The 24,093-nt window shown below is 43.8% G+C and overlaps 1 protein-coding gene across 1 annotated transcript in view; it reads left to right on the top strand.

Moving 5' to 3' along the window:
- Positions 1-24,093, top strand: part of ANK3 (ankyrin 3) — a 461,946-nt gene that overhangs the window by 163,699 nt on the left and 274,154 nt on the right. Inside the window, 2 exon segments of the mRNA XM_075612960.1 lie at positions 2,898-2,996; positions 8,252-8,449. Coding sequence (XP_075469075.1) covers positions 2,898-2,996; positions 8,252-8,449 — 297 coding nt within the window.

The raw sequence follows: 24,093 nt of genomic DNA, 5'->3' as shown, positions 1-24,093 counted from the left end.
TCTGATCGTATATATTCAGCTTTGCGCAGTAGAATATACTGTACAGACGGCGTCGGATTTCCCATTAGGCCCGATAGGCCCGTCCTGGGACGGCAAAAATGTCCGCCCCATATGCGGATGCTGCGCTCTCGGGCTTATCGAGCCTGATGGGAAGGCAGTTGGCTGTGGTGGCCGCCACCTTGCTGCCGCCCTCCTTCTCCTTCCGAATCACAGCGTCACATTATGCCGCGGACGTCACATGGCACACTGTGTCTAGTTGCCATGGCAACAAGACGTGCAATATGAAATGACATCATGACGTCGCGTTCCATGTGACATCATATTGGTGATGTCCGCGGCGTCAGTTGGACGCTGCAATTTGGAAGGAGTAGGGCAGCATCAAGGAGGTGGCGCCACAGGTACACCTCTCCAAAAACTCCTTTATACAATACATGGGGAGATACCTGTGAACAAACCTGAACACACCTGGGAAACCTGGGAAATAACATCATTTGGATATAAAAATTGTGTATACAAATGGTTTCAATTAGCATTAGAGTATTTTTAATGTTGTGTTGCTTTCCAAGATATGAAACACATAACACCAAGAGAATACATTATTGTTTATTTGAAATACCTGAGGAGTAGGAAACTACCTTAAATTGCATGAGTCAAAATGCCTTCCAGAGGTAAACCACAGTGATTTTACTCAGGGAAATTCCTGCGTTCAGGTAATGTTAAAAAAACAATCATTTCAAAGTTCAGATTTTTACTTTCATTGGAGTAACAGTTTAATATATGGGGCATACTGATGTCGCCTATATATTCAAGCACCACTCCACGTATTCCGTTCCTCATACGATGCAACATTTAAAAATGTCTATGCAACAAATGAATGCATCTTGAGAAATAAGGGTTCCCTTCTATCAATATTTTCAGGTTCACTATGTTGCCACAAAGCACAGCAATAGAGCATCTATCGGGGGGTGCAAACTTAGCAATGCATTATCCTATAAATGTTCTATTATAACTACAGTATCCAGCAATTCAATTTGAGGCTTTATATTGAGCTAAATACAATATATGAGAAGACGCCAATGTTTATTGTCAGAAATGCGAAGATAATTTCAATACGGAAATAGATTGAGGACTGGCAGGATATTTGGATTGATACTGTATGAACAAGATTTCTATAGCATGAAACCTAGTCCAACTTTCCTATAAAATATTTTATCGTATATATATAAAACCCTAGTTGTACCCAAAATACGCCCTAGTACTCTAGATTTGTGTTGGAAATTGTGTGGCCCTAGAGCTGATGTTTTTCCTGTTTGTGGTGGACCTTTCTAGATTTATTGGGTTCTGGAAACGAATGACAAGGGAGATATAGAAAAATATTATGTGTAGAAATCCCATTGAATTGTTTCTCCTTGAATGCTGGCCTGGCAGTAATACATTGAGTTACCACTCGTTTTCAAGTATGTCCTGGGCACAATGAGAAATACATGGTTACAAATACATGGTTACAATTAGTAAAATGGGTTATAGAGTACATTATACAGTATACAAGACCTTGTATGCACAGTTAAAGATAATATATATTATAGGCGTATAACACAGTTACAGACCAGATTAAAATGTGAAACCGCTTTAGTTTTGAAAGAACTTAGACTGGTGTGAAGCTAATTTGCCTACATGAAAAATGTGTTACAGTAAGTCTGCGATAAATAATGCTAGCAATGGAAATAAGCAGTAACTCAGTGAAATCATTGTTAATCAGCTCTAGTGATGTCATTGTGTGTGTCGGGGAGAGATGTCACCCTTTTCCATCAAAGGGTTATGCGATAGAATTTTGTTATAAAACCCTATGGCAGAAAATGATTTCTTGTAGCTAACAATTAATTGGAAAGTAATGCCTTTGGACACCAAAAAGGTTACATACATAAACAACTTTAAAAAACAAAACAATTATAAATATTAACCACTTAGTAGTCCAAGTTGTATATGGGTGCTCAAGTATTATCAGGAAAAGTCTTTCGGAAAAGATTTACCGGTATTTAAAGTATTTAAAGCTCATACATAAAGACCTCCATTTTTAGTGGGTGATAAATAACGTGATTTTTGAAAATGGGTCTCTCTTCTAATTAGGCAATAAATAGTTCCCTGAGGGTGAAGGTGCGCATACTATGTTGAACTCTGCACCTCTAAATCCTCCTTGGGAATACCCATATATGAATATCTTCAGTAAGACACCAAAATATATAGAATGAAGGATACATCCAAACACTCACATTTCTTCTTCTCGGCCCAATCATGGAATCTCGGCCTCAGCCTGACCAGCCGCCAAAGGAGAAATCCTTATTCAGCAAACACAGTTAAGGCAGCGCACAGCCATGGGAGTCAGGGTCAAAGGTTGAATATACATGTTTTTTCTTTATTCTCAAGACATTTTAACTGTGTATTTGTAACCATGTATTGTTATAACTTTGCCCAGGACATACTTGAAAATGAAGATAACTGTCAATGTATTGGTTCCTGGTAAAACATTTTATAACTAAATAGGACGTAGGTAAAAAGATGTCTCCAGACTCTCGTACTTTAGTGCCTCCTTTATACCTATGTCTTTGAATATTTCTATATCTAACCTTTGACCCTGACTCCCATGACGGCGCGCTGCCTTAACTGCGTTTGCTGAATCAAGTGGACAGCTTGTTAAACACTGATAGCAACAATTTTTGAACTTGCCAACCGTTGGTGAATCTTGGCGCGAGTGTGTTTTCTGCGGTCTCATGGTGAAAGCTAAATAAAATGCCATTCAGCATATAGCTATTTTTGTAGGGAAGCTGTGATCAAATGTAAAAATATCATAATAACCCGGAATTAACGGAAATGTTAAAAAATGGTTTTATTTTCAATAGGATGGGCTGACACCTCTTCATTGCGGCGCGAGGAGTGGTCATGACCAAGTTGTGCGAATGCTGCTGGACAGAGGAGCCCCTATTCTCTCCAAGACAAAGGTATGGTGATAAGCGGCATGGCGTTCCTGACAATAAAGTATAGTTACTGTATGTGGACGGACAGTTTGAAGCTACTTCTTAAAGCCAAGGCCGCAATCAGGGAGAGAGCACTGGACCAACTGTCCCGGGCCTGGCAGGGTAGGGGGACCAAGCCTGCTAAATTTGGATGTAATGCTCAACCGGAAGTCAGATGCTCAACAAACTATGGTCCCAGTCAGGGCCTCTCTCCTCTCACCTCTCTCCCTCTCTCGTCCCCACCTCTCTCATCCCCACCTCTCTCTCCCTCCCCTCTCTCCCTCCCCCACCTCTCTCTCCCTCCCCCACCTCTCTATCTCTCTTCCCCTTCCTGTCGCCCACCTCTCTCGCCTCCACCTCTCTCTCGCCCCCACCTCTCTCTTGCCTCTCTCACCCCACTTCTCTCTCTCGTCCCTACCACTCTCTCTCTCACACCTCACTCTCTTTCTTGCACCCACCTCTCACCCTCTGTCTCTCTATCTCGCCCTCTCTCTCGATCTTGCCCCCACCTCTCTACCTCTCTCCCCCACCCATCTCACCCCCACGTCTCTCAATAGCTCCCTCATCTCTCTCTTTCCCCCACCTACAGTATCTCTCTCTCTTTAGCCCCCACCTCTCTCTCTCTCCCCTCACCTCTCTCTCCCCTCACCTCTCTCTCCCCTCACCTCTCTCTCCCCTCCTCTTTCTCCCCACACCTCTCTCCCTCACTCACCCTCCCATATTTCGAACACAACCCTCCCATTTTTCTAACACAATACCACCACCCTCCATCTCTAACACACACACACACACACACACACACACACACACACACACACACACACACACACACACACTACACTGGGCCTCCGGTGCCGTGCTGGTTCTGAACTTGGCTAACTTCCGCCGCTCCCACGGGGGTGGGGCTAACACCAGAGGCCAAACCCACTACAGGGGGAGGGGGAGAAAGAGGCCGGGCCGCTGCAGTGGGAGACAGCTGGGGCCCTGGCAGCTGGATGTAGCCCCGCTGCACCCGTCCGCCCCAGTTGTCCCAGTTCTAAAATTTAGTGTTTATCAATGTTAAAAATGAAAATAAAAAAGTTGAGACGCATTTGAGTTTGGTGTTTATCGGTGAGCTGTATTGAAGATTTTATACTCCCCCTGGTTGTCGGGGCTGCTACGAGAGGGGGAACTCAGTGGGAAATGATGGTTCATTTCTAGTTTTTACTATTTGTGTAAAATGATCAGTGTGGGGTGTTTTTTTTTTTATGGTAATGTTAAAAAAATAATAATTTCAAAATTCTGATTTTTACTTTCATTGGAGTAACAGTTTAATATATGGGGCATACTGATGTCGCCTATATATTCAACCACCACTCCACTCATTCCGTTCCTCATACGATGCAACATTTAAAAAATGTCTATGCAACAAATGAATGCATCTTGAGAAATAAGGGTTCCCTTCTATCAATATTTTCAGGTTCACTATGTTGCCACAAAGCACAGCAATAGAGCATCTATCGGGGGGTGCAAACTTAGCAATGCATTATCCTATAAATGTTCTATTATAATTACAGTATCCAGCAATTCAATTTGAGGCTTTATATTGAGCTAAATACAATATATGAGAAGACGCCAATGTTTATTGTCAGAAATGCGAAGATAATTTCAATACGGAAATAGATTGAGGACTGGCAGGATATTTGGATTGATACTGTATGAACAAGATTTCTATAGCATGAAACCTAGTCCAACTTTCCTATAAAATATTTTATTTTATATATAAAACCCCAGTTGTACCCAAAATACGCCCTAGTACTCCAGATTTGTGTTGGAAATTGTGTGGCCCTAGAGCTGATTTTTTTCCCGTTTGTGGTGGACCTTTCTAGAGGTATTGGGTTCGGGAAACGAATGACAAGGGAGATAAAGAAAAATATTATGTGTAGAAATCCCTTTGAATTGTTTCTCCTTGAATGCTGGCCTGAGTAATGCAATCTTTTAAGATACCCTAAGAAACCAGTTATTCATCTGCTTCCTGCAGCTAAACGTTATTGAAAATTGGGATTGCGTCAATATTTTTGGGAATTACCACTGTATTTACTATTTATTCATAAACAGATTGCAATATGAATTTATTCTATTTAATAAAATGTTTTACCAGGCAGAAATATATTGAGCTGGGCACAGAGTTATAATGAGAAATACATAGTTACAAATACATGGTCACAATGAGTAAAATGGGTTATAGAGTACATTATACAGTATACAAGACATTGCATGCACAGTTAAAGATAATATATATTATAGGCGTATAACACAGTTACAGACCAGATTAAAATGTGAAACCGCTTTAGTTTTGAAAGAACTTAGACTGGTGTAAAATGATCAGTGTGGGGTGTTTTTTTTTTTTTCATATTTTTTTTTTTTTAAATATAAAATCTAAAACCAGAATCCCTAAATATAAGTATGATTGTCAGTTTATTATATAAATCAGTCCACTGGTAATGAAAGGATAGATGGAAGGTGAAAAAGGATGTGATTATGAAAGTTAATTAGGAAGACATTACCATTTAAAACAAGGGCAACGTTCTGTTTGGAACGTACAAAAGTGTCTTTACTAGAATGTTATTGCTCTTAAATTAAATTAAACAGCTTGTTTCCATCACATTTGGGGATGTTTATGATTATCGTTCATTACATTATATATATATATATATATATATATATATATATATATATATATATATATATAATATATTTATTATATATATATATAATAGGTATATGTAGCTGCCACCCGAAAAATGTATTGGCAAAAGTTAAACTGTACTTTTTCCACTTAGTGCATCTGTGCCAAATAGAAGGAACGTGTTATACAAGTGTCTTATTTTTAACACTGCTTAGTTAGCCAATGAAGTTTGCATGACCTCTGTAGACTTTTTAGACAGAGAAAGTATTTAAAAAAATGAATCCAAAACCTATTCAGCAAATAACTCCCCCATTCAAATAACCACTCCCGAAATTGCTTAGTGACACAGAAAGGGCAAAATAGTACTCACATCTCGTACAATGATGCCAATTGATGAATGTACGAAATGTATATCTGTAATGTCACAATAGCTTTTTTGTGCTTCGTACATCTAAACACAAATGTTAACTTAGATTTTCTGGGTGGGGGATACACCTCTGTATGAATCGTTACTATATAGAGAAGTCATCAGCACTACTAAAATGCCCTTCATTGTGTTATTTTCATTTCACTTTATTGGTTGCAGTTTGTCCAAGACAAATGTTTACATATTTATGGCTTTTTGTTAACCTCGTTCAAACTGGTTTTGCTTTGGAAAACGCATACTGTACAGGACGACTTCTCCAAAGATTGGAAAAGCTGTCTAGCCGGAGTCTGCACAAGACGAGTTTTTGACTACAAGGACAATCATTTCCTGGAGTGGTTATTATCTGATGTTAACCAAGCTATAGCAACAAAATACAGATTCAAATAATGTGTCAAGTTTCCAAGTCGTGTCTTTTAGTGTTCAATTGATGCATTTTGATTTTAAATATTAATTTTTGATTGTCAATGTAGTAAGTTACTTTTATCCTGCTTTGATTCAGTGAGTGAATTGGGGAGGAGTATTACAGTATTCGTTGTATACATTGGATAGTGGTTACCTAGAGCACATGTAATAATGGTATATACTTTATCCATGTCTGACTAACAAACTTCATTCAGATGTATGAAACTTAAAGTTTATTTCATCCATTAAAATATGTTTCAGGCAATAAAATTAGTTTAAAACATAAATGCCGGGATTCGTTAAGCTCTGATATATAGGTTATCCCACGCAAACTTTCATTCACTTGCTATGCTATATATTATATGAGAGCTACAGGTGCGTAAATCTTCGTACAAAGTCCTGATTCCATTTCATATTAAGAACACAAATAATTCTCATTTTTTGTAAAGGATAACTCTGCGTTTCTCCCCATGATAATTCTTCACTGAATAATGTACTCCTTTCATACCAGAGGTTGCTGTTGTTTCTAGCAGCAAAGGATTTAAAAAGCGTATGGGATTACACCGTTAAGGCCATATTTACTAAACAATTCTGTGCCATAAGGCACATTCCTGCAGTGGCAGACACCTTACGGGCCATACAATTTAATGGGCCATAAGGTGTCCTATGCATAGCACCACTAAATAAATCTGGGCCTTTACATTCAGAATAGTACTTCACAATTTTACATATAGTCACCTTAGTACATTAACCATTAACTAATATCATTTTTGCATGAATATTTAATGTAGTAGTTCCAGAACCTATAAAATAATACTTCCACGAACCCACTGAAGAGAAGATAAAGATTTATTTTTGTTGTACTTAGACACAAATCAAATATTAAGTAGGCTCCAATGGACACACATTCTCTGCTTCATATTCGGTTTTCCTCCAGCAGTAGCGAAACGTGTTATACAGAGATTATTATAACCCCCAGTCGAAGCAAATCTGAGAAAACATAGAAGATATATTTTCATTTCATGGAAAGATTGATGAAATGAATCAATGTTGTGTAACACAACGTATTCTTAATTATACAGGAAATCCAATAGAAAAAGAACAATAACTATGGCCCTAATGGTGTAATCCCATACGCTTTCTAGATCCTTTCTAGAAAAAGGAAAAAAGGAGCACAGCAAAAAAAGCGATAAAAGAGGGCTACAACACTGGAACCAGATTTAACAACAATTTATGACAGCATGGCATACAGAGGGTAACTGCACTCTAACGCGTTTCACGCCTATTTTGGCGCTTCGTCAGTGTGTCATTCTATTGCAGGTGTTGCTTAATATAGCCTGTCCCTTAAAGTGACACACCGCTGATTACCGCACAGGTGATACAATCAGTAGAATCGGCAAGTGGGGGTAATACCTCCGCATGCCGTTATGCAGGGGCACTAACTGGGAGGAGGAGCAAGTATCTTAATTATAGCTCTTGTGGGTACCACTTTGAGGTCTCCCAACAGTGATACTACTTAACTGGGATTGACGATCCATGATACAGGTTTGGAATGCATTGTGCAGGAATAGCCAAACACACCAAGAAAGGGTTAATTAACTCCTTTAAAGGGTTACAATGTGCATTGGTAGTGTTTCTGTAGGTCTTACATGTAGATTAGAGTAGCTTGACCAACGTTGTGGGAAGCGTAATACACATGTGCACGTGCCTACCTGTTCTGAAGCTTTCCCTTCCTGTTTACAGAATGGCCTATCTCCGTTGCACATGGCAACTCAAGGAGATCATTTGAACTGCGTCCAGCTCCTGATCCTGCATGACGTGCCTGTTGACGATGTCACCAATGACTATTTAACTGCGCTGCATGTGGCCGCCCACTGTGGACACTACAAAGTCGCTAAAATTTTGGTGGATAAAAAGGCAAATCCTAATGCCAAAGCACTGGTAAGTGCAATTATTCAGCTATGTTGTATTTAATAAAGCCAGAGGTGTACATGTGATGGTAACTAGTGGTGCTGGTTATCACTACTCTTATTTCGAAACATATCGACCATGTTTACTTAGCAGCTCTATGCCATGAGGTGGCTTCCAGCGCCGGAGGGGTCTTATGGAATAGCACCACTTAGTAAATATGGGCCAAATGTTCTCAGGAGTTTGTTTACTTATGGTTTTATATTAGTAAAATAGAATGACTAATAAAAACGTTGCTCCATTGCTTGAAAGGGCTGTGGTCCTCTACAAGCAAACGCATGGCAATTTGAGCATTGAATAATACCTTGCTCTATTAGGCCTGAAGGGCATTGCATTGCATGTACTGTAGATGTGTATAGATGAAAAACTGTCAAGGATCCCTCACTCCGTACCTCACACAAGAAGGGGTCTCGCACATGCATGAGATTTGCTTGAGATCGCTTCTCACCTCAGGAGCAGAGGACCCAGCGCCTGCAGGGGCAGGGTTATGATGAGAGGGAGCGATGTTGTGTAGTGAAGATGTGACGTTATGGCATGATTGGGTGGGGTTAGGATGTAAAAGGCCGGAACGTGAGGGGCAGGATTATAACACGATGGGGTGGGATCATCGTGAGATTTACCTCATTCTCTGTGAGACAGCCCTGATGCGTGAGAACCATAAATAGTCCTGACAGGGCTGTCAAATGGGTTAAATACTCTAAAAATGCACTTATTGGTTTTTAGGGAAGAGCCAGAGCTTGTGTATATAGAATACTGGTAAGTGGAAAACAGCATTGCAAAATACCTTTGGCCCCACAGAGGTTAATTAAAATACATTTTTACATTAAAAACCACATATCCTCTCTACTACTACTTTATATGCAAGTAGTCATGTGCTAACCTTCAGAGAATCGCTTCACGCTCTCGATCAAACATCTGAGTGTTGGAGAATACTGCAATAAGTGTTGATAGAACGTTGGGCATGGAACGTTCTAGTTTGCCTTACCAGCAGTGACTGCCGGGATGCTGTACCTTCAATAATCCTTTTTTACGGCCATCCTCTTGTCCAGCTGCCTTACTAGCACTTTGCAGTGCTCCACCTATTCTTTTCTTTTTTATTCGTTCTAGTGAAACGGGCACAATAGTTCAAAATCCGCGATTTCATTCTTTAATAGGGGCTTAATAGCAGCCCAGTGAAACTAACAAAAAATAATGGAACATAATATGCCCATTGACTTTAAGCGCTTTCACGAACTTATAGTGAACTTTTGTATTGAAGCAAACTTTTCCGCGAACCGAAATAGGGGAAATTTGCAAGGTTTGCTTAAGCCCATTGAAAGTGTCTCTCTATATGTAAGTCAGAACCATTCTGTCTCTTTGTTATGGTAAATTTCTCTCTTTCCTGTCCGTGACATTGGTCATCCTGTGACGAAAAAGGAATTCTTGCAAACTTTAACAAATCTATTTTATAATGTACACTTCAAGCCTAGTTATGCGGACTACAGTGATTCCTTCTTAACCTTTCTCTTTCATGCCAAGTCATACCTGTTTGTATTTTTAGTGTTGAGTTTTCTGCTTATTGATTAAATGCAAAGGATGTAATAATTGCTGTGTAATGTGTTTTGTATGGCATATTCAACAGTGTAGGATAGTGGTGGTGAGAGACAATGAAACAATTTAACATACAAACATTACAATATTGAAACAAAAAAGAACACTATTTTTGATGATTGTATAATAGTTTATTTTCAGTACAAGAATCTTGACCTCCTGAAAATGTATATTTTGCAGTACAAATCAATCCCAAGTATTACTGCATCTCCCAACCTGCTAATATTTCTTCTACAGAGAAGAACAATCCCAAAAATTTTTACTGTTATCTGGACCTTTACTACCTGCCCTGAAATCTCTGCAAACACAGGTTTCTGTGCACAATTGCCATTATTTCAGAGTTTGGTAGTGTAGAGATATTCAATATAATTATACAAAGCAATATGTTCAATTTGAAAGTAGATATTGTTTCCCCCCCAACACAGCAGTGCTGCTTTAAGTACCAGTGTCTACAACTCCTATAAACATCTCACATCCGTGCCCTAGGCCCTGTGAGAGTTCTCCAGCAACATTATATAAGGCAACATGGCCCAGATTCAGTACGCTCTGTTAGCCTATTTAACGTGACATTAACCTAAGCCAGGGGTGACCATTTGTAATGGCCCGCGTGATACCCGGGGATTGCAGCTGCACGGCTCTTCTCCCACCATCCTCTTCCCCTCCCCCTCCTCCCCCCCATCCCCTCTCCTGCCAGTCGGGGCCAACTTCTGCATCCACCCATGTGACCTCAAGTCTCCTGTGCCACGGGGGATTGTATGAGAGGGGGGGGGGAATTGAGCAAGAGGGGGGGGGAGGGTTGCATGAGAGAGGATGGGGGAAGTGAGTTAGAGGGGGGAATGGAGTCAGAGAGAGGGGGAGCAGGTGGAGTGGGAGAGGGTGGGATGGAGTAAGAGAGGAGGGGTGAGATACCTTATCACTCTCAAAAGCCCTATTTCAGTGTATGGATCGGAGTAACGCTGAGACTTCAGTAACATCAGGTTATTTAAATATAACACGCAGGTATCCTGAAATAACAAGCCCTTTCTGTTACCTTATTTGCACTGATTTAACCGTGAATATTGGTCCATGTGCATTACCAGGGGGTTAAAATCCCCTCCCCACACACCAAACACTGAATGCAATAAGCCTGTCACCCTGTTCTTGCTAATTTCTGGTCCTTTATGTTGTTAATTAAAACTGCAGTTAATGATGGATGCGCTTTTATGAGAAGCAGGAGTTCCATGTCAGCAGGCTGTCTTCTAGTTCTATTCACGTCAAATCAACCAACAAAGCTTGTTAAATGAATAAAAGGAGGCGCATTGTAAGTAATAGCCTTACAGTAAGTTCATACTGACAGTATGAACGGAAAGGGTCACTCTGCCGACTCTTCTCCTATGCTGAGGGTTATAGAAGTCTTATTTGTTTTATTCTACTAGAAGTCCATTCTTAGTAAAAATGGTAGATTTAGGATTAACTAAATTAGGAGCCTTCTCTCTGGGATGAAATCGTTTCTCTCTAGACTCACAGAAAGCTGCAATTCTACTTGTTTAGCTTTTTTTTACCATAATATACAGGTAAACTTTGGTACGGAAGCGCATCCCCCATTATTATATTTTTCCGCATTTTAAAATACAATCCGAAAAAAGGCCATGGAAAGGTTATAGGGTTTATAACGCATATTAACACCTTTATAGCCAGGGGGGCTAGCAGTTCAATTGTTTGCTGGCCTCTCTGAGAGTGAAGGTTTAATAACATATCTTGAGCTCACTTTTAAGGTAGGTCATTCACTTTTAAGGTAGGTCATTCAGAGATTGGTCATTCATCTTGTAGAGGCCTTCAGTCCTGCACAGACCTGCAACACATTGCATACTAATGAACTGCTAACCCCGTGGCAGTGAAGGTGTTAGAAAAACGTGAAAAGAACAAAAAACAATGGGGAATATGTATCAAGGCAAAAGTGGTGCAGTTCCAGGGCAAAATCATTGCTTCAAATCGTATTGATTTCAATGGTATTTTATTTCTGTGATACGTTATTACAGACCTGTAAGCCTGACTTCAATATTGGGAAAACTACTTGAAGGTTTAATACGGGATAATATTCAGGAATAACTAATGGAAAACAAAATTTATTAGTAAGTCAGCATGGATTTATGAAGGATAGATCATGCCAAACTAACCTTATTTGTATCTTTGAGGAGGTACTGTAAGTAGGAATTTAGACCAGGGCAGTGTAGTTGATGTGATCTACTTAGATTTTGCAAAGGCTTTTGATACGGTTCCACACAGGAGGTTGGTGAACAAAATAAAGCAAATTGGACTCTCTATAAATATATGCACCTGGATGAAAACTGGGTGAAGGACAGACAACACAGGAATGTCATAAATGGAACTTTTTTAGGTTGGGCTAAAGTCGTGAGTGGAGTCCTCAGGGATCGGTACTGGGACCCCTGCTTTTTAACTTGTTTATTAATGACCATGGGATGGCGTCGAGAGCAAAGTCTCCATCGTTGCTGATGATACTCGATTGTGTAAGATAGAAGAATCAGAGCAGGATGTAATTTCTCTCCAGAAGGACTTGGAGAGACTGGAAACTTGGGCAGGTAGATGGAAGATGAGGTTTAATACAGATAAATGTAAGGTTATGCATTTGGGAAGCAAGAATAAACAAGTAAATTAGGGGAAACCTTGATGGAGAATGATTTAGGAGTGCTGGTAGACAGCAGGCTTAGCAATAGCGCCCAAAGTCATGCAGTAGCTGCAAAGGCAAACATGATCTTATCTTGCATTAAACGTGCAATGGATGGATGGAAGGGAAGTAAACATAATTACGCCCCCTTATAAAGCATTAGTAAGGTCACACCTTGAATATGGAGTGCAATTTTGGGCACCACTCCTTAGAAAAGACATTATGGAACTAGAGAGAGTGCAGAGAAGAGCAACCAAATTAGTAAAGGGGATGGACAATCTAACTTATGAGAGGCTAGCTAAATTGGATTTATTTACATTAGAAAAGAGGCGTCTAAGAGGGGATATGATAACTATATACAAATATATTTGGGGCAGTACAAGGAGCTTTCAAAAGAGCTATTTATCCCAAGGGCAGTACAAAGGACTCAGGGTCATCCCTTAAGGTTGGAGGAAAAGAGATTTCACCAGCAACAAAGGAAAGGGTTCTTTACAATAAGGACAGTTAAAATGTGGAATTCATTACCCATGGAGACTGTGATGGCAGATACAATAGATTTGTTCATAAAAAGGTTTGACATCTTTTTAGAAAGGAAATGTATACAGGGATATACCAAATAAGTAAACATGAGAAGGATATTGATCCAGAGAGCAATCCGATTGCCAATTCTTGAAGTCAGGAAGGAATTTATTTTCCCCCTATGAGATATCATCGGATGATATGACTCTGGGGTTTTGTGTTTGCCTTCCTCTGGATCAATGTAGTGTAAGTACAGATATAGGATAAAGTGTCTGTCATCTAAATGTAGCATAGGTTGAACTTGATGGATGCATGTCTTTTTTCAACCTCATCTACTATGTAACTATGTAACTATGTATGTGGTATACTTTAGTAACATTATTATCTCCTGGTTCAAAAAAGGAAAACAATAGATAGGAAAAAAATATGCATGGAATTAACCAAAAACAGCAAAATCATCAGAACAGTGGACTATTAGACATGTCATTACCCAGAATCCCTGGCTGCAGTGGACGCATTGTATGCTAGGAGATAGTGGCAAAAGGCAGAGGGTTACAGACCTGTCTGAGACATGCAAATGTGCTCACACGTGGCATTTTTATTTACTGTACACCATGACCAAATACAATTTGAGGGAACACGTTTATAATATCTCAGGAGCCTTGAGAGCTTAACCTTTAACAGGCAGAAAAATAGAACCTTCTTAGTACAACTGCCCTGGCCATTCTGCCACGCAAGGCTTAAGTTACGTATGAACAAAATGGTGGCTCTTATGTTAAATTGTGAAACAAATGTTACTCTGCAAATTAGTAGTAGCCAAATTAATATTAGAAGACAAGAGTAGATAAACTGTACATTGTTATATCTTCATCGGGTCATCAGGAGAGGTCATCATAGCTCTTCACTGATGTATGGTTGTCATGAATATAATTACCTGGTCAGACATTTTCAATTGTGCATCTTTAAATGAATGCACAGAAATTGAGAAAATGACATGGGAGCTGTATGAGGCACTACTCCTAAAAACATAACCTTTATAGTATTAATAAACTAAATAAAGACACCTGACCTGTTAATGTAAGTGTCTGTAAGGCCAGAGAACTTTTTATTAGATAACAGTAAAACCACAATTTAATTCCATATTAACCCTCCCTGCCCATGTTCTAGAGCAGTGGCTTTCAAACGGGGTTCCGCGAGCACCCCTCAGGGGTTCCGTGGCCGCCAGGGGGGAGAGCTGGGACAACTCTCCCATGCTGTCCCAGGCCCGGCGCCACGCTCACACAGCAGTGAGCCGGCATCAGCTGCAACAGCATCTCCCTGCCTGTTCCTGTCGGTGCCGCTGACAAGAGGGAGAGAGAGGAATTTGAGAGGGCGGGCTCTCGCAAAGGGGAGGAAGGGGGGGGGGCTGGTGTGTGTAAGTGGGAGAGTGTGTGTGTAAGTGGGAGAGTGTGTGTGTAAGTGGGAGAGTGTGTGTGTGTAAATGGGAGTAGGTGTGTGTAAGTGGGAGTAGGTGTGTGTAAGTGGGAGTAGGTGTGTGTAAGTGGCAGTAGGTGTGTAAGTGGGAGAGTGTGTGTGCGCGCATGCAAGGGGAGGAGAGAGATGGGGTGATGGGGGGGGCGAGGGTTGGGTTTCCCCAGAATTTCAAAATCGAATTCTGGGGTTCCCTTAAAAAAAAAAGGTTGAAAACCACTGTTCTAAAGAGACTACATCGGTGGGTTATGTATGCTTACTCCGCATGGGTTACCTCGGTGGGTTATGTCTGCTTACTTCGCATGGGTTACCTTGGTGGGTTATGTATTCTTACTCCGCATGGGCTACCTTGGGTTACTCCGCATGGGTTACCTTGGTGGGTTATGTCTGCTTACTCCGCTGGCTACCTCGGTGGGTTATGTATTCTTACTCCGCATGGGCTACCTTGGTGGGTTATGTTACTCCGCATGGGTTACCTCGGTGGGTTATGTATTCTTACTCCGCATGGGCTACCTTGGTGGGTTATGTTACTCCGCATGGGTTACCTTGGTGGGTTATGTATGCTTACTCCGCATGGGTTACCTCGGTGGGTTATGTATGCTTACTCCGCATGGGTTACCTCGGTGGGTTATGTATGCTTACTCCGCATGGGCTACCTTGGTGGGTTATGTATGCTTACTCCGCATGGGTTACCTTGGTGGGTTATGTCTGCTTACTCCGCATGGGTTACCTCGGTGGGTTATGTATGCTTACTCCGCATGGGTTACCTTGGTGGGTTATGTATGCTTACTCCGCATGGGCTACCTTGGTGGGTTATGTATGCTTACTCCGCTGGCTACCTCGGTGGGTTATGTATGCTTACTCCGCATGGGCTACCTTGGTGGGTTATGTATGCTTACTCCGCATGGGTTACCTTGGTGGGTTATGTATGCTTATTCCGCATGGGTTACCTCGGTGGGTTATGTCTGCTTACTCCGCATGGGCTACCTTGGTGGGTTATGTATGCTTACTCAGCATGGGTTACCTTGGTGGGTTATGTCTGCTTACTCCGCATGGGTCACCTTGGTGGGTTATGTCTGCTTATTCCGCATGGGTTACCTCGGTGGGTTATGTCTGCTTACTCCGCATGGGTTACCTTGGTGGGTTATGTCTGCTTACTCCGCATGGGTTACCTTGGTGGGTTATGTATGCTTATTCCGCATGGGTTACCTTCGTGGGTTATGTCTGCTTACTCCGCATGGGTTACCTCGGTGGGTTATGTCTGCTTACTCCGCATGGGTTACCTCGGTGGGTTATGTCTGCTTACTCCACATGGGTTACCTTGGTGGGTTATGTCTGCTTACTCCGCATGGGTTACCTTGGTGGGTTATGTCTGCTTACTCCGCATGGGTTACCATGGTGGGTTATGTCTGCTTACTCCGCATGGGTTACCTCGGTGGGTTATGTCTGCTTACTCCGCATGGGTTACCTTGGTGGGTTATGTATGCTTATTCCGCATGGGTTACCTTGGTGGGTTATGTCTGCTTACTCCGCATGGGTTACCTCGGTGGGTTATGTCTGCTTACTCCGCATGGGTTACCTCGGTGGGTTATGTATGCTTACTCCGCATGGGTTACCTTGGTGGGTTATGTCTGCTTACTCCGCATGGGTTACCTTGGTGGGTTATGTCTGCTTACTCCGCATGGGTTACCTTGGTGGGTTATGTCTGCTTACTCCGCATGGGTTACCTTGGTGGGTTATGTCTGCTTACTCCGCATGGGTTACCGTGGTGGGTTATGTCTGCTTACTCCGCATGGGTTACCTTGGTGGGTTATGTCTGCTTACTCCGCATGGGTTACCTTGGTGGGTTATGTATGCTTACTCCACATGGGTTAACTTGGTGGGTTATGTCTGCTTACTCCGCATGGGTTACCTTGACACGGGCTGGATTCAGGTAGCTGGGCGATGAGGTAGCAAGGTTGTAGAATAATGGTTGCCAGGAATTTTTGTACAGCAGCGGCAGCTCTTATTCGAGCAAAAGCCGCCGGCTGCATGCGTCTGGAAAGCGGGTAGCCGCGGCGCGTGGCGGCGCACTGTGACGTCACAGTAACATGCGCGCCCGGCTTCCCCGTCTTCCCCAGGCTTCCCCGACAACCCTCGAGATCAAATTAGGGTAAGCGGGGGTGCGGGGAAGCAGAGGGGCAGAGCAGAAGCCGTGATCGTGGTCCGGAAGGGGGGGGTAATTGCGCGCGAAGTGGAGGGGGGGTGCGTGGGGGAAACGCAGCGGCGCGCGTTTTTTACTGGCGGCAGCTGGGGTAGATCCCGGCATGCCGCCGGCATTTGCTTCAATAAAGTATGTCGCTACTGTAGTACAACTGTCATTTATTTTGTGTCCCCAAGCACAGGCACCGCTTATACACATTGTGACAACGTTGCACTGTATTTTATAGCAGACATACATGAATATGGTTCTTTCATTAGTGCCCGCTCTTAACACTCGAATGGAGGTACAGTTACCTAGTTGCTCTACATAGATGTGGGACCCGGCCCCACCCGTTGCTTCTAAATATCCTCAGCATTAATTCAATTTCACTAGGCCCCTACAGGAGTCCCGGCGGGTCTCTCTCAAGTGAGCCGATTCCTTTGGCCTGTTTGGAAACTGCCACTTCCATACAGACTGATGAGGAATATTGGCGCTGATCCGCGGTTAGAGCTGATCCGCCGACACCCGGGAGCCCTCTTTCCTGAGGCCCTCTGTGACGAGGCAAGTGGTTAACACATAATTCTCACTTAGCCATGGCTCCGTCCCCCAGCCAGGAACCCAACATTAAACATAAAGCAAGCCCAAGTTGCATTAACCACTTGTACATAATGATAACATCATAAAATAGTGAGGGGGAATACATAATTGCCCTATCCTGTCAGGCAGGGAAATCCCTACCCCACAACCCTCTTATTTATAGTTGAATGTTCCCGCCCACAACATCTCTAGCCATGCGTCGCCCCTTTCCACACCAATCACTTTAAGCTGTCTACCTGCCAATCCCTCACATGCTGGGCTCAATCTGCCTGGTAACTAGCAGGCAATATTAGAGACAAGCTCTGTATCTGTGCTCAGAGAAAATGCATGTATCACTTAGTCCAGTAATAAATCCAATAATTCATATCGCTTTCCTCATCAACACAGGCAATAATCCAATAATGACTTGCTAGCAGATGTAGTCAAATAATACTCCTGTAATGGGGAGATATAGGGAAATACAACATAGGTTGGCCACACTGCTCAAAATAAATGAACAGTGGGACCCCAGCTAGTAATCCCAAGCATGATAACACTCCCCTGGAGCTGGACCAGATAACATCCATGGAAGAAAAATATTAAAGCGTACTCACACTTGGTAATGTTGCCAGACGTCCTGTGTAAAGCGTGCAGCTGCAAGATAGACACTGAAGGGTGTATCCCTGGAGGGGACGTGCATGCAGTGTCCCCTCCAGGGATACACCCCTGCCTGGTAACTAACTTACCTTTCTCCTGCCATAACCTCCCGGACACAGGCCACATGCCCATAAGGTGAAATAGGCGGCGTCCTCAAACCCGTGTCGCCCCTCTGCTGTTTCACCCTTGGGGCATTCAGGAGCGCTGGCACTTTATGAATGTTCTTACTGTAATGTAGGAGGAATTCTGCTCATGTAGAAATGGATGGTGAATAATGAATCTTTATCTCTGTGCCTATAATAACAGCGGATAATCATGCAGTGAATTAATAGTTGTGAACTTGATTAGTCAGTGTGTATATTGTGTGTTTTTAACCTTTTTTCCTAAATTAAAAAAAAAAAAAGAATGAGATATATTTATTTGTTTTTCTTTGGGGGGGGGGGGGGGTAAGTAGGTCTAATGCAGCTGTCATTTCTATGATCAAAAATCACATCCTAATGTTGCCTTTTAATACTTTTCAAGTTAAAATGGATCATATTGAATACAGAACCTTGTATCCACATTTGAAGGTAGCCTGGCCTTCTTATGTATTACACGGAATAAAAGGGGCCAGAACATGGGCGTCCGCAGAAATGTTTTCAGGGGGGGCATAATTTTAACGGCCAGTGCCCAGCGTAAAAGTGGTGGTGAGTGCACTATGGCGAGCGAGCCCGACCAGCATAAGGGGGGTTCTCCCCCCCGAGAAATTTTTGAAAAAAAGAGTGGGCAAATGGTGCATTTTCAAGCAAATTTGAGAAAGCTTGAAGGTTAACAAAGCAATTGTGAAAGTGTAGTTATGACATCAAAAAAGAGCAGCTACTCAGGGTTGCAGGATCTGGTGGGTGCCTGGAGAACTTGCCATGTCACTCTGGCACTTAAGTGCAGAAATTACAGCTGTACTACTACTTTTTAAGGCTGCTTCTCTGCGCAGGATCCTCCGACATGTGTGCCAGGTGGGGCACAAGAAAAAGAAATGGGGATCATTAAATACTCTGCTCATCACCGGGCTGGCGGTATTGAATAAACTGTGGGTTGTAGATGAGCTGCAGGGAGTTGAAAAATCCCTTTAAAGTTCTCCTGCTAGGATATTCAGGCTTTCCTTGCATAATGATAGTTATATTGGTAAGATGAGATTTGTGAACTTCAAATAACTCACCTACAATGCACTATTTATTGAATACAGCCCTGTATGCAGTAATAGAAACTTGAAAAAGGAAAAGTGTATGTGTGTGGCACACAGGGTGGGTATATATACTTCTAATCAAAAAAAGACCCTTCAGTACTGTAAAACCAACTCTTTTTCAAAAAAGCAAGGAAAACAGAATGTTTTCTTTATATAACCCTCACCCAATAAGGTTTCCCCTTGGTGGCATGCTTCATCATTGGGTCCATCCCGTTCCGGCTGCGGAATGGGGCGTGCTGCGACCTACGAGCTATGTGGGGGCACTTATTAGTATGACTGTACACACACACACACACACAATATATATATACTGTAGTGCCAGATTTCACTTGCCACAACACTAGATTGCACCCACAGCAGCAGATTGCACCCAAAACACTTGCCACACAGCACCAGTTATAACCCCCCAGCACTTGCCTTAGCATTGGATGTATCCACATCATTCACCAGATATAATCCCACATCTTCCGCTCCCCCGTTTTTCTGAGTGCTTGCTTGCTTTCCCCCGTTTTTCTGAGTGCTTGCTTGCTTTCCCCCGTTTTTCTGAGTGCTTGCTTGCTTTCCCTCGTTTTTCACTGTCTGTTTCTTCTTGTTTTTTCAACAACACACAAGACACAGCGCAGGGTTTTTTATCATGTGCTCCCCCTCTCTCCCCATCTTTCTTTTTCCATCCATAGCAGCATCATGCTCCTTTGTCTCTCTTTTGCTGTATCTATTTTACTTTTACTCTCTCTCGCTGCTCTCTCGCTGCTCTCTCGCTCTCACACTGCCCGTCTTGCTTTTTCCATAATATTTCTCCATTCTCTCAGAATCTTTCTCACACTCTATTCAGCTCAGCTTAATAAATAGCCACCATGATGCATGTGGTGGCCCTGGCACCCAGCGAAACGTCGTGTTGTCTTTGTACCCTAATTTTCAAATTGTTGCCAATTCCAAATGCCACCTCCTGCCCCCTGAGGCAGCAAAACTACTGTGGTCTGTGGATTATTGGATTCAGATTTCAGAACTAAGAGTGCCGGGGCCTATTGCGCAGAGAGAGTGCTGCTGCCTGCGTCTTCACTCTTCAGCAGACTCTCTGAACTGTGAGCCTGCGCAAATTGACGACGAGTCAGAGGAGGTGGAAGCATGATGGGCGGGAGGCCGCGTGATGAGTGTGGCGGTCAGAGTCGGACCATGATTGGTCCGACTCAGGGACTGGGTCATAAAGGGACGGCTGCGGCTCTCTCATTGGTAGCGCTCGGCTACCAATGATGAGTGGACTTGTTGGCAGCGGCGCCGACGAAGCGCAATGGTGGTCCCGGCCGCGGCACAGATTGGTCCCGACTTGGGAGTGAGGCGGCTCTCATTGGTAGGTAGTGCTACCAATGAGAGCCGCCTCACTCCCGAGTGCTACCAATGAGAGCCGCCTCACTCCCGAGTGCTACCAATGAGAGCCGCCTCACTCCCGAGTGCTACCAATGAGAGCCGCCTCACTCCCGAGTGCTACCAATGAGAGCCGCCTCACTCCCGAGTGCTACCAATGAGAGCCGCCTCTCTCCCGAGTGCTACCAATGAGAGCCGCCTCACTCCCGAGTGCTACCAATGAGAGCCGCCTCACTCCCGAGTGCTACCAATGAGAGCCGCCTCACTCCCGAGTGCTACCAATGACGCTGTGCTTCCTCCTGCGTAGCAGCGTAGGCTAGCCTACCACTAGCTGCCTGCCGCGGCGCAGGGGGACCAACGCACCTCCGTCCTGGTCCTCCCTGAGTCTGTTTTTGGCGTTCATAGCGCCGTTAACGTACTGTACGCAGTGGTGGGATTCAAAAATTTTAGCAACAGGTTCTCTCTCACCAGGGGGGAGGGAGAAGAGAGATGGGGGGGAGAGAGAGCCAGGGAGGGGGGGGAGAGAGAGACGGGGGGTGGGAAGAGAGCCAGGAGGGGGGGAGAGAGCCAGGAGGGGGGTGGGAAGAGAGAGAGACGGGGGAGATGTTTTGTGTTTATGTTTTATTCAGTTGAACAGGACTGCACATGGAGGGGGGAGGAAGAGTCCAGAGCCCACTTCACATCTCCCCCAGAGCCCACTTCACGTCTCCACCAGAGCCCACTTCACATCTCCCCCAGAGCACACTTCACATCTCCCCCAGAGCCCACTTCACATCTCCCCCAGAGCCCACTTCACATCTCACCCAGAGCCCCCCTCACATCTCCCCCAGAGCCCCCCTCACGTCTCCCCCCTAGCCCCCTCTCACATCTCCCCAAGCCCCCCCTCACATCTCCCCCAACCCCCCCTCACATCTCCCCCAACCCCCCCTCACATCTCCCCCAACCCCCCCTCACATCTCCCCCAACCCCCCCTCACATCTCCCCCAGCCCCCCCTCACATCGCTCCCAGCCCCCCTCACATCTCACCCAGCCCCACTCACATCTCACCCAGCCCCCCTCACATCGCTCCCAGCCCCCCTCACATCTCACCCAGCCCCCCTCACATCTCACCCAGCCCCACTCACATCTCACCCAGCCCCCCTCACATCTCACCCAGCCCCCTCTCATCTCTCCCAGCCCCCCTCACATCTCTTCCAGCCCTCTCACATCTCTTCCAGCCCCCCTCACATCTCTCACAGTCCCCCTCACATCTCTCACAGCCCCCCCCCCCTCCATGCCTACCTGGGTGGACACAGGCACGAGGAGGGCTCCCACGGCTGAAAGAATTAGCCGGTAGTAGAATCTCTTGAATCAGAGCAGGAGAGAGCTGCATGTGGTGAGGAGCGCTCTATAGCAGCAGACAGGAAGTTCCGGGTCAGGCTGCTAGATGGCGCACCTCCCCTGCAGTCCTGCTCTGACTCTCAGTGATTCTATTACCGGATAATATCCAGGGGGGAGGGCAAGCGACCCCCTTGCCCCCTCCTGCGGACACCCATGGGCCAGAATTATCATTGAAAATGTCCAATAACTGTTATTGTTTAGGGAAGAGTTGGGAGTATACATTGCTAACCACTGAACACTATAGAAGAAAGAACCCCAGTACTGTGCTCCGTGACACTCCTGTAACAGTGCCAGGGTTTATATATCATGCTGCCAATATATCAGCACAGCTCAGTAGCATGTCTCCTTACAGCTGTATCTTTTCAGCTGAGCTTCAGAAAGCTTCGCCCTTGAAAGTTGAACAGATTCAGCAGCTCAGAAGGAGGAGTGATTGTGCTGGTATTACAGCTGGGCCGGGGATTCTAGGGTTAGGAATTTTATATGAAAGCACATTCTGTACACTGGTTAAAGCTATAGTGCAGGTCTAAAAATGAACGTTGTAAGAAGCAAATGTTGTGTTTGTGCTCCCATTCGTCTCAAGCTTCTTTCCTTTAGCTGAACATACTGTAATTAGGAGGACTGTTGTTGACCTCATTACTATCACTGATCTACTATGCAAGGTGCAGCGCCCCCTGCTGCAGCCCAAACGTGTGTACATCTCCCATGTGGTTGCCTTTACGGTCTCTGTTTATACTGCTCACCCTGTTATTGTGAAATCCTTCAGTCATTGCTTCATTTTGGATGAGCAGTTATATAAAAACATACATGTTCTTGCTGGAGACTGCTACAAAAGACCCTTTCATTTAAATAAAATGCTAGTCTCTGTTTGTAAATAAAATAATACCGCTTGTGGGTACTGTACATTTGCATGTCTCAGACTGGCCTACCACCCTGCCTTTCCACATTATTGCTTAATATACAATGCTTCCACTGCAACAAAGGATTCTGGGTAATGACATGCAAATGAGCACTCCCCGTGTGTCACTTTTTGCTTCTTGTTCATTTAACATGGACCCCTATAAGCTTTATGCCTGTTGTATTACACAGCTTTTTAGGAACTGTATGGGTTAGAGGTTACACAGACTCCCAGATTCACATTGCATAGCTGGTAAACATATAGTGACCATACAGTATATGTCCCGGTAAAAGCTGGGTCAAATTTTGTGCACGCGCGAACGACGACCGTAAGTGTGACTGGCGAGGGACAACCGCACATGTGTGAATTGCGAGGGACAACCGCGCATGTGCAATGGACGCTTGGCATTCTCATACGTATCCGGCAAGCAGCGTTCGCGCATGCGACAGTGGCCCAAAAAGTCGGGGACAAAAGCCTAAAAATCGGGACTGTCCCAGCCAAATCAGGACACTGAGACCCAAAAAGTGGAAACAGCTGTCTGTGAGTAGGTTTACTGGTTATGCACTTAACTCCGGCTGTGCTGAAAAAGCTGTGCAATACGCAAGTGGTACAGTATTTCTATTTACTTTACACAATACGGGGGAGGGCTTTTGTCACATTTTGTACTCCCCTTAACATGTTTTGTGTCCGTGTATAAATACAAACTCATACCTGATAGTAGTTACCCTGTGCTTTGGCTGTTCGGTATAAGCCCTTAACAAAAGCAGCATTTAATTCCATTATGCTTTTCGCGGTTACGTTTTTAGACTTTGCAAATCTATCGAACACTTTGGTGCCGGAGGAGCATGCAACGCATTGCAAAACAAAAACCCTTCTGGCAGTGAGAGGGGTATTCATATCTTACATGTTATATTGCAAATTACTGGTAATATTAGAGAAGCGTAGATCAACTGTACATTGTTATACCTTTACCAGGCCATGAAGAGAGTACTGCATACAGGCATAAACGCATTAACGTACGCAATGGGACCGGAGCATGTATGTAAAGCGAAAATGTACTTAAAGTGAAGCACTACCTTTCCCCCACTTATCGATGATG

This window comes from Ascaphus truei, chromosome 8 (genome assembly GCF_040206685.1).
Source record: "Ascaphus truei isolate aAscTru1 chromosome 8, aAscTru1.hap1, whole genome shotgun sequence".
Classification (NCBI taxonomy): Eukaryota; Metazoa; Chordata; class Amphibia; order Anura; family Ascaphidae; genus Ascaphus; species Ascaphus truei.
This window is presented reverse-complemented; position numbering and strand designations above follow the sequence as displayed.